Source organism: Populus alba, chromosome 13 (genome assembly GCF_005239225.2).
Source record: "Populus alba chromosome 13, ASM523922v2, whole genome shotgun sequence".
In the NCBI taxonomy this organism is placed as follows: Eukaryota; Viridiplantae; Streptophyta; class Magnoliopsida; order Malpighiales; family Salicaceae; genus Populus; species Populus alba.
The window spans coordinates 5,693,432-5,705,862 of record NC_133296.1 but is presented as its reverse complement, the minus strand read 5'-3'; the positions used below and the strand labels follow the sequence as shown (position 1 = coordinate 5,705,862).

The following is a 12,431-nucleotide window of genomic DNA, read 5'->3' as shown; positions in this document are numbered from 1 at the left end:
AGCAAGCAGCAACAAAAATTAGATGTTGCTGGGTAGAAATTGAAGTGCACAGGCATGGCGGCCAATAAGATTTTCAGGACAACAGGGCAGGCGATGGCTGTGATATTTGGAAGTTGAGAGGAAAAGGGGAATCCGATCCCAAAAGATTCACATTGACAAAGAGGTTTAAGAAAGTGATAATTGTGATCATGGGGGTTCCTATCCAAAGAAAAAAGTTATGGCAATGACGGGTTGACGAGCAGAGACCGATCAACAAGGGCTCAGGAACCTGCAGTAATTTATATTGCATTTGCTGCAAGAGCAGCAGAGATTAAAACCATCTTGATTATTTGATTCTTATAATACTGTACAGTAATGTATAACTAGTTGAATTACAAGGTTCAATATTTCCAAGCTCATTTTCAACTCGATCGAGCTTTGAAGGAAGAGACTAAGAAACCCCATGGAGTTTCAAGAGACCAAGAGATCTGGCCAGCCTCAAAGACAGAAAGCAGAGATATATAGCCAAGAGACCAATCCCGAGAGACCTATCTAGCCTCATGTTCTTCCTCGGCAAGATCACAAGTGCCCAGAGCAAGCCCCCTATCAAGAACCCTAGAGTCTCGTAGAGAGAAGGGTCTTTTGGGATGACAAATGAAGAGGGATATTTAGACCCAGACGAGATGACCAGTGAAATGCCCAAACCCAGCAACGTATTGAACATGGGACCAGCGTAGCAGCCAGATATGGCGATTTGGACCCCATCTGCGCCACCATTGACCGCCATGGCAACATTAGCTATCAAATCTCCGAGGGAGTTGCCCCAAGCCAGGACAGTCAATCCAAGAACTGAAGGGTTAATCCCGAGTATATACCCTAGTGAAATCAATAAAGAGACCAGTTCTTCAGCAATAATATATGACCAAGTTACACTCATCAGAAACCCACCGGCAAGCCAAGGAAACAAGGATTTCTTCGGCGGGCTGGACTTCTTTGTCGTCACATATGCAAGATTGCCAAGAACCATCCCAATCAATCCCGATGTCATATAGGTTACAAGGCTGCTTTTAGAGCCAAACTCCTTTTTCCTCTGGGAGTTGCACAGTGCTGCCAATAAAAGAGGTGCCAATGCCACAGAAACAACAGCATATGGCCTTGACCATCTCTCCTCGCTAACCACAGGTATAGTCAATCTTCTAGGGATGTACAGAGGAAATTCCAAAACATACAGAAGCCTACCCAAGTAATAACAAGAGGATGAATCGAGATTACAAAAAATCAATGAGCTTTGTTGATCTTCATCAGTGGTTTTGTCCACCACAATTGGTTTTTCATCATCAGCATAACCGAGTAATGGTATACCCCTCTCCAAAAATTCCTCCTGGTTGCCGTCTGCAGTTGAGTGATTCTTTTTTCTGTACTGGAAGTGCATGATGCAAACCACAGATACATAGCCCAAGTAGATAGCAAGAAAAGAAATGGCACCCCACAAGGAGATTTTTCCAACAAGAATAATCAAGAGAAGACAACATAGAGAGAACAGAAAGAAGCAGACATCTCTGATGAAGCTACACTTATCAACCGAAATTTGGCGAGGACTAGTCAATAAACTTATAACACCAACCACCACACTAGACACGAAAAAAGCCCCGCCCAAAATACTATTCAGGCCAACATCACCATTGCTAGACCTGGTGAAGGAAACAATACTAGCGAAAACATCAGGGGCGCCATTGCCAAGCGAAAGAAGGGTGACACCGGCAATAGTTGGAGAAAGCTTCAAGAGTTTGGACAGGCTTTCCAAGGAGGGACAGAAGTAATCTGCTGCTGTGTTGCCTAACAGGTAGAACAGAACAGCCAGCCATAGGAACAGCATAACGTGGCCAAGCATAGAAAATTTACCACAAGTACAGTAAAAGATTTGAAGATAGTTTATATACCCTTTAGACCTGCACCCAATATTAGACTTGATGTACTCACACTTGGATTTGTAATCTGTGTAGTCATGAATTCGGCTGCAGCCATCAGTTTTGGTCAATTCTTCTTGAAGCACTAAAGAATGTTTTGTGGTGACTTCTGGCTCATTGGGTTGGTCAGGAAAATATGAGGTTGCAATATAGAACAAGAAGAGGAAGAGAAAGGAGATGTTAAGGAAAACAGTGCTTTTCCTGGGCTTGCCTCTCGAGGCACTGAAAATGGCCATTCACAAGAAGCTTGTAGAGAAGATGTTAAAGGTTTAGTTACTGAGAATTGAAGTTCATAAATTCTAAGTTGTTGTGTCCGGGAATGGGCTGTATTTTGGCTGGGTTATAAGGGAGGGATGTATAATTTGTGAAGTAACAAGACAAATAGTCAAAAGTTAGCTCTAAAACTGAAAGAGATGTTTCAAGAATCAACCCAATTACCCAATTCACCATAGAAGATGCAGAATTGATTAGCTAATAACAAAGACATCATCTGGTGGTACCATGTAGGAGGCAGAAAAGAGTTAGCAGGAAAGAGAGAGGTTATATGCTATATCACATCGTTCAAGAGATGATCAAGGATTAAATGAAGATGGTACTATATGTATATGTTCAACTTCAGAAAGCTATGCTTGTGTGGTTTTTTTCACCTCAGCCCGGGTGCTGTAGGGTAGATTTTAGTTAAGCTGTTACTATCATCATCTGTTTGAAAAATAAGTGGAGGGCTGGAGGGATCATGGAGGCAGGTCTCGCTGGTTTCTTGATTGAGAAATTCCTCTAGCTATGATGAAATTGTTTGTGAGGGCAAAACGTTCAGTCTTCCTGCATACTGAAATCAAACTTGCAACCATTTATACGGTACCTTTAATGAGTACATTAAAGGAAACTTCCTAGCAGATAGATATGGAGGAGAACAGGGGAGTGGAGCTGAGAGGGGGTGAGTAGCGCATCAAATCTTCATGAAAAAGCATCCTTTAAAAAGAATGTGTAGGTGATGATACATCAAGGGATTGATTTATCATTCTCACTTTTCCCATGCAACTCCATGTCAGCCAGATTGAAGAGCATCTAATTCTAGTATAAAGGGACTGTGCATAACAGTGATGTTATTATATCGCAAACATGACGTAATTATCCTTTAGCTTAGGCTTAGCTCTCTGATCATAATTTTAAAACCCATCCCGGTTAATCTTAACAGAAATCAGGCTGGGTTTAAAAAATGGGTTTAAAAAAAAAGAAAATAAAAAACCTAAATAACTTGATAAAAAACCCGATTGCAATAACTATTTTTTTTAACCAAAATGATATTATTTTGATTTATAAAACAATTGAGGTTGAGCCGATCAAAACTCGATGATCAAGGTAAAATTTGTGACTCGGGTCTTGGGTTAGGTTGACTACCTGACCAAGTTTAAAAACTCTATTCTTAACAAGAAGCAATTTGTTTTTGTGTTTCAAAAGAGTTTTTGAAAAAAATTGAAATTATTATTTTTTATTTAATTTAATTTTTTTTTTGTATTTTCAGATTGTTTTTATGTGCTAATGTCAAAAATAATTTTTTAAAAATAAAAAATATATTTTAAACAAAAAAATATTTTAAAAAATAACATAAATTAATTTAAAAAAAAAACAATTTATAGGAGCTTCCACTCATTTTCGGCACGTGTGGAATGGAAATGTAAAATGTCCCTTGCAACTATTGCTAGATTTGATTCGAGCATCTCCTCCAACTTTCAAGATTTTTTGCATCTCTCTCAAATCTCAATTGATTTTGTTTACAATTGGGACTCATTTTCTTTTATTTCTTCCCCCAATTTACATGGCTGTGTTTGACAGCATTAGGGGGGAAATGGCAAAATTTGACGAAATGAAGAAATAAGTTGGAAAATTGAGACTTGTTTCTCTCTATCATATCCTAATATAAGGTCCAAACATAGCAGGCCATCATCTGCTAGCTGTTATTGTCAATAATTGAGATACAGTTCAGCTCCTTCTCCTTCTCTTTTTTAATAATAATAAGCAAACATGGTACAAGGTGAGATAATATTCCTGGACAAGCTGCCCACGGTAGCCATTCACAGAAAAACAAAAAAAAAAAAAAAAAAAGAAAAAAAAAAAAGGAAAAAAAAAAAAGCACGTTTAGCTGGGGTGATTGCTACTGAAAAGTTGAGTTCTTGTGGACCTCAAGAACCTAACTTTTGCTTTCAATGCTCGTCATGATCATAGCGGTTTAAGGTTTTTCATCCTTAGTTTTTTTTAAGTGTTTTTTTGTATTTTGTTTTTTTTTTTTGTGGTGGTGAAGGGTGTCAAACAAATTAATGAAATAAAGAATGGTAGGCATGCAAAGAGTTTTTTAGCTATCTCGTGCTATCAAATTAGTGGTTAGGTAGCCTAATTTAATTAGGTGTTGAGGAATTAGGCAGAGGTGCGTATGGTGTGCAAGCCTGCCGATACATTTGGGTCTGTGAAAACAAAAAGTTTAGAGTATCGATCTGATACAAGTAGTTGAAGATTTGTTCGCATCGAGCTACAGTGGTGATTTTTTTTTTTAATTTATTAATTTTTTATGTTTTTAGATTGTTTTAATATGTTAATGCTAAAAATAATTTTTTAAAATTAAAAAAAAATATCATTTTGATATATTTTTAAATAAAAAATACTTTAAAAAATTAACCATTATCACACTCTAAACATTATTTTTCATCTTATATTTTTTTTAATGATTTTATACGTGGTTTTGTCATTTACTGAACCGATGAATTTTTAAGAATTAAGTTATGAAGTTGTTATTTAGATGAATTTTGTTATTTTCTTAAGAATGTTTTAGATTTATTATTTTTATCTTGGATTCTGTTTTAATTATCATTGGTTTTAATTTTTCAAAGCATTTTTTTTTATTTTTAATTCATTGAAGTCCTAAAAGATTTTTTTAGGATACTGTTAATGTCAATATTAGAGGACGAGCTTCATTAAAAAATAATTAATAAAAAAAATACCAAACTCCACAACACTTGTTGTTTTAGAGATTAATTGAGCATTTAATATCGCAATGTAAAATGAGAGAATGATATGTTTATAATGATTATTTATTTGTTTTTTAATCTAGAAAGTATCAATTAGTATTATTCATTTATGGTGAAATTCAACAAATCAACGATACACAATTTCTTTCTATATATTTATAAAGACTTTTAAAGCACAGTGACCATAATTGTCATGATAATCTGATACACAGCGATTGTTGCCATGTCCTAGTTTGTGATTGAAACCATGATCAGACGTCATAGGAAAATAGAAAGGACAAAAATAGATTTAAGAAATAGAAACCATGACAGTAACTCTGGGTTGTTTAACTAGTTAGGTTTTGGGTTTATTCTATTACGAGTTTGAATTTTTTTAAAATTATTAAAGATTTATATAATTATTAATTTTAAGACTCGTAAAATTAAACGAGGTTTATATAAATTAAGTATGAACTTCACGTTAATTAAAAAAAAAAAATCCAGAAGAGTGAGAAAACAGGGGACTTTATAGGGCGAACGAGAAGAATACAGTGTAAGGAACATGCAATGGTTGCAGTGTTCTTGCTTGGCGTTTCTTAAACATTGGTAGGGACTGGACGGAAAAATCATTCGCATTAGTATAAAAGGGAAGCGATTGAAACACAAGCAAGCTTCTTTGAAGCGCAAATATTGAATCGAAAGCATACAAACTAGCATGCACAGGAGGAACAACAACAGTATCCAGTGGCTGCAAAAGAACTAAGGTGCTGCTGGAAAAAAACAAGATCAGGAGGAACATTCACATGGCGGCAGTGGATGATACCAGTCTTGTAAGACTGGGTGTAAGGATTGGAAAGAAGACAACTTGAGCCAGCAAGAAAGAGTTGGATTTTTGGTGTCAGGTCCACAGAAGCTATACAAAATCTCAGGAGGACAATTTACTGGGAGCAAGGTTGCAGCAAACACATGAAAAAACAACATAATAGCAAAAATAGTCCCAGAAAAGTGATAAATATAAACGAAAACACCAACAAAAGTCAGATTATTTCCTGTTTTTGTGTGTTAGAAGTTTTGAGTCTTTCGTTAAACGACAATTAGGTGAGAGTATGCATTTTGTGAACAAAGCAGTTGAACAAAAACAACAAAAAGGAAATAAACGAACGTGGGTGTAAATAGCAAGCTATCCATCAGTACAAACCCGACAGACTCGAAGTCTCCAAGAATACGAGGCAGAAGGGGGAGACGAAAACACATGCGAGTCCTCTTTATTTAAATGTGGAAAAACTATGAAGAATCTTTAACAAATGTGTAGATGAAGATCAGCAACGATCATAAAGAAATAAAGGATCTCTCATATTCAATCAAGAAAGGTAGGTGAGAGGGAGAAGGGAGAGTCTAACAAAAAATCAGCTAAGTAACAAAACAAAATGCTAATAATCATGAATGAACAGAAGCAATTGTGGAACAGCACAACACTAAAACACAGTTGAAGAGAGATGTAGCATGATCATTTTATTTAGTTTCTTGATTTTTCCGAGCATAAAAAAAAAAAAATTGTGCTGGGAAACCCAACAGTAATAATATAAACACCAAGTCAAAGAGAAGAACAATGAGTGTATAGAATAACACTTTTAATACTGATTTTTCATGATTGTGCGTGTTAATACATGAGTATATCTTGAGGCTTTAATGATGTTTTTTCTCTTTTTATTTATAATTTAGATGGTGAAAAATATTAGTTGTATTTTGCATGATCTTATTTCAGATATGGAACTAAGAATAATAAATTCAAAGGGAGCATACTAGCTAAAGACATTGTAGAGTAATGTTGCAGAAAATCTCGAATTGAAAAGCTCTGTGCCTAGGCTTCAGTATATTTACCATATCTCTCATTTCAAAAAATGTTTTGCGATGATTCAAGAAGCATCGGAAAGCTGACTTAAGCAGCGTTTGATGCTGTGTTTGCACCTGCGTTTTGCCTAAATTTGAATATATTTTTTTTTTGTTAAAATTGAGTTTGGTTTGTATTTTTTGGATCGTTTTGATGTGCTGATGTTAAAAATAATTTTTAAAAAATAAAAAAAACATCATTGGCATACTTTTCGACACGAAAAGCTATTTGAAAAGCAACCGCTACCACACTGCCAAACACGCTTTAAATAGGCAATAATTGTTCCTAAATTAGAAATTTTATTATTCACGTGTTTTTCATCCAAAATTTTCCCTACAATCTAAAACTAAAAATCTCTAGCAGTATTTGATAAACAAGGAAATTTATTTTCTTTCCTTTAAAGGAGAGAACAGAGGATTTAAAAGCTTCTTTTGATACCTACTAAGAGTTTCTTTGGTTTTATTTTGGTTCTAAAAGGGAGGTGGCGTCTTATAGAAGAGAAGAGATGAGAAGAAAACAACTTCTTCAAGGAGCCGTAAGCCTTAAGAAGCTAAATTTACAAAGTAGCAGTAATATTTTTTATGTTAAAAGTATCAAATACCTTGTTATTCATTTTGATTATGAAATAATTTTTTTTTCTAGGATTATGATGTAGCCTAATTATGAATATTTGAATGTTTTCGTTTTTGAATTATTTCGGTATTTGTTGAGTATCTCTCTTTAAACTTATTGCTTGTGAATGATTGATCACCATGTACATGATTAGATAATTAATCAGAGACTAAAAATTAATAATTGTTTTACCAATGCTTGAGATACAACAAGAAATTCATAGGATATAGATATCTATCGACTTATGTAATTGTTAGAACTTCATCATTCTTAATAAATCTTGCAGGTTTAGAATTTTGATAGAGATGTCAAAATTGCTTGTTAAGATATTTTATTAATGCTTAAGAAAAATTCATGAATAGATTATAGAAACTTGATTATTAATAATAAGAAATATAACAATTAATCTGATAATGTCACGTAAGGTTAATTATGGTGAATAAAAAAAATCCTATAACATTATTATCTTGATTTAGACCTAGTTATTATTTTTTTCTTTTACAGGACAAAAATTCATTATTATTCAATTAATTAATTAGATCATAATTTAACCAATTTTAGTACTTGTTAGTAATTTTTCAATCTTTGTTGACTATAGTTTTTCCCACCTACTTTATTACTTGTTATAATCTGTGTATTTGTGATTTCAACCAGTAAACAATGTCTGCATTAACTAACAATACGTGTAACATGGTGCTTGTAGGCAATCGAGATAGTGGAAGCAAAATAATCCCAAATCTATGTACGGAATAAACCCAACTTGAAACTAAGAAATGTGAAAAAAGACATAATGGATAAGCGAGCTATTAAGCATATAAAAAAATATTTCTTCAACATAGAAAAGATGAAAAAATGGAAAAGAAAAGGAAAAGAGAAATCAAATCCAAGCAAATGAGCATTTTGATAAAAAAAAAAAAAAAAAAAAAACCATGTATCATGTTATGCTAAACAAAGCAATGCAACCAAGGACATAATGATCAGAATGAACCATATAAAACAATGTACTCAACATTTGAAAAAACTAAAAAAGGATAGAAAAAACCAACACAACCTGATTATTATCATACATAAACAGACATGAATGAATGTAAATAACAAATCACACCAAAAATACAAAATCCCTTAACAACTATCAATTAAAAAAAAATATAAAGAACAAAAAGAAAGTGAAGGGGTTCTAAAACCAATCAAAACAATACATAACTGAATCCAAAAAAAAAAAAAAAAGTGAAAACAAATTAAAAGGGCTAAGAAGTATCAAATCCCTTAATGGTATCTAAAAGGCTGTCAAAGCTAATTCAACTCAACATACACAAAACTAGCTAACAACTATAGTATACATGCTTGCTAAAACAACCAAAAAAATAATAATAAGTTAAAAGGGAGCTATAAAATCCAGCAATCAAATTGTTAACATACTAAGACAGATCATCCCACCTAATTTAGAGATAAAATTGAAATAAAGTCCAAAATTAAAACTCTAATTGCATGTCTATATTAGTTTTTTTACCGGTTGTAAACTAAATTCTTATCTTTTTTCAACCCAAAACCTTTTCTTTGAGAACTTTTGTTTGGAAAATGATTTTTTTCTTAAAAAGATATTAAAAAAAAAAAACAATTTATGGATAAAAAATAAGGTATGATTGTTGCCTTTTTTTTACAATATTTATTGAATAAAGTCTTATAAAAAGACTTTATATAGTAAGTTTGTAAGAAAAATATAGTATTCGTGCAAAACTTTAGCAAGTTGCAAAAGTCAGAAAGAGACTTCACTGGGAAATTTTAAAATAAAATTGATTTTTTTAAAATCCTTGTCATTTAGAGAGGTGACTTCTCTAAAGGGTCAATGATGACTTACCTAAGATCTATTAAAAGCTTGTTTGACTCCACCAATGATTTTTACCTATAAAACTTCTTTAAAACTTTGCATAAATACTAGTACTTTAGGGTTAAATGACATGCATGCATCTTTATCTATTTAGAAAATATAGGTTATCTTGTTTTCTACAATCTATTTTTCTTAGTTGTGGTAGGACTTGTTATTTCAAACATAACCTTTTTTAGTCACTCAACCAACCATACATTTAAGTCTGCCTTTGTAAATTACATGTATAATTGTTTTTAATCATATAGTTTGGGCTTTATAACATATATTGCCTTATTATGTTCACCACAAGAAGTTCTGTTTTATTGACCATTCTTTAAGAAGTGATAAACTATCTCTTAGCCATATCATTGTCCTCTAGTTAGACTATACCCTCATCTTTTATCATAGAATTTTTTAAATAGTGTTACCCTCAATTGATATGTCTATATTCATTTTCCACTGGCCATAAAAAAAAAAAAAACACATACATAAACACTAATATTGAGTATTTCTTTTACCACTCAAGACTTGTGCTAGGATTCTTCATGTCATCATTTGATTATTTTCATTGTAAAAGACTTCTCTTATCTTGATTATGCCCTTATATGTGCTTATTAATGGTTTAAATCAGTACTTTTACACTATATTCTTCCATCACCCTTATCTATTGATTATGGAAGGAACTTTTTGCTCATATTGATTTTTTTTAAAAAAATTTAACTATCTTATATTTTTAAAATAGAAATTATTTTGATGTGCTTAACACAATTATGTTTTTGAATTTTCTTACAACTCCTAGGGTAATTTCATAGGAACAATGATGTAGGTTTTTATGTTAACGAGTTTGTAATTGGTGAAAGGACATGGTGAGGTGGATTTTTTTTTTTTAATGGTAGTTTTTAATCTAAAAGACTCGAGGGAGAGGGAGAATTTGAGTTTATCAATAATATCTACCTCTATTTAAGCTTTTGTTCTAATACCATGAATAATAATTAGTAGGATGCTCGTGAAGCTATAACTCTTATGGAAGTTCTACAAATTGTTTTTTTCCTAGTTGCTTGCTTCTTGATTATAAAGGAATTTATAAAGTCATATAATGCAGGCTAAGGTTTTGACTATAAAAAAGGAATTCATCGGCTCAAGAGATGTTTAAAGGTCTTCTAGACTTTATAAAGGCATATAATCCTCTTGTATGATTGAAATTCTTTTTGTTTTTAATTTCTTACTTTAATATTTAATTTATTAGAAATTAGGTTTCATGGTTTTTCTAGATTAGATGCTTCAGGTTGAATGATCCATGTCACAGATTTAAAAAGCCAGCATATATTTTTTTAAAGCTTTATAATTTTCTTTATTTATTTTTATCAAGTTATTCCAGTCATATAATGTGGGCTATGAGTTCGACGGGATATTCTATGTTGGCTTAACCTTAATTAGCATTATTACATATTTTGTCATGATTGGTTTTTATGCCATTTTTAACCTTATTTCAATGCTTAATATCATTGTTTGTATAAAAAATAGTCTAACCCTGCAACGAAGCACGAGAACCAAGAATAGTATTATAGAAAACTCTAAAGCATATGACATAGAGAAAATATTGTGATGTATTGTTCACACACTCAGATATTATTGTTTACTTACTATATATATATATATATTTATATATATATATATATATATATTTTTTTTTTTTCACTTTAGTCTTGAAATTTTTATTTTTGGCAATTTGACTTTAAATTGAAGATCAATTGCTTGTGATTTTTTAGGCAAAAGCAACATTGAAAAAATGTGGATCTCAATGAAAAAGACAAGAAAAATGGGTGATGTGTTCACAAATTTTTTTAAACTACCCTTTGGTCCGTAAGCTTTATAAATAATATAGTTTTAAGTCCCTTTGAATGTCTAAGATTCAATTTTAGTCCAAAATTTCATTTTCATTTAAATTTAGTCCATTGTTAGAGAGAGGAAAGAGAGAGTGACTTGTCGGATTCCAACATTAGAAAGAGAAAATCAACATTTACAATGATTTGGCCCACCAAGATTGTCTATCTTGGTACCAAAGGGTTACATTCGGTGAGAGGGATTCTATTTAGGTGTTTTTAAGCATTAAAATTGCCTAAAAACTATATCTTAGTTCAAGAAAAGTTTTTATTTTGGATTGATTTCAGGTTTTTTTTAGGTTTATCAAGATATTTAGAGGTTTTTTTTTCTAGGTGTTTTAAGTAAAAAAATGAATCGAAAAATAATCTTCTAAGCCAAAAAACCAAGAACCTCGATTTTAGGTAATTCCATACGACACATTTTTTTACCTTAAAAGATGATGTGTCATCTATTTTAATTTTAATTTTTTAAAATGGAGGCTGATGACATGTCATCTGTCCCATTAACTTTAAAAAGGGTTTTTTTCTGAAGGGCTGTTGCCTAGTTTTTTTCTTTGTTTTTTTTTTGTTTTTAATTAATAATTTTTATGACTTTTTTTTTTAAAATAATTTTTAATTTATATTTTAATTAATACTCCTTCTCTGTGATTTTTTTTGGACTTATTTAGCCTTTTTTAAGTAATGATTACTTTTTAATTATATTGTATATACTTAAGTTTTTAAGAGTTTAATATGACTCATATATATTTTTTTGCAATTTATATAGATTTGATTTATTTTTTAAAATAAAAGTATTTATTTTAGATAATATTTTTAATATGTGCAATCTTGTATAATATTGTTTTTTCTTTTATTTTATTCAATCAATTTTTTGTGTGTGTCGATTTCTATTATTATTTAATTTTATAAAAAAATAATTTTATTAAACATAACAGGGTAAATGACTCGTGTTGTGAAATTAAATATTTTGATTTACATGTTTTTTTTTCAAATACTCTAATTTTATTTTTATTTATTTCTATAAATAGTTCTTGATTTAATTTAATTAGATGTTTGCGTAAATTTTTTTAATTTATATTCAAGATATTTTTTTTTATGTAAAACAATGCATTGAAAAGGTCTATATATTTAATTTGTTTATTGATAAAAAATACCCAACCTACGACGAACACAAGAATTAAATAGATTGTATATCATAAAAATCTACAGTAATCTCAAGAAAAGAAAAACCAA

The 12,431-nt window shown here is 31.3% G+C and overlaps 1 protein-coding gene across 1 annotated transcript; it reads right to left on the bottom strand.

Moving 5' to 3' along the window:
- Positions 1–249: 249 nt before the first annotated feature.
- LOC118042413 (cation/calcium exchanger 1) lies at positions 250–2,966 on the bottom strand. The gene has a single exon (XM_035050070.2). It carries the CDS (start codon positions 2,180–2,182, stop codon positions 431–433), a length of 1,752 nt encoding a protein of 583 aa, XP_034905961.1. The 5' UTR covers positions 2,183–2,966; the 3' UTR covers positions 250–430.
- Between the last annotated feature and the right edge of the window lie 9,465 nt (positions 2,967–12,431).

Excerpts from the sequence above, each read along its gene's own strand:
- LOC118042413 (XM_035050070.2), bottom strand. The coding sequence starts at position 2,182 with ATGGCCATTTTCAGTGCCTCGAGAGGCAAGCCCAGGAAAAGCACTGTT.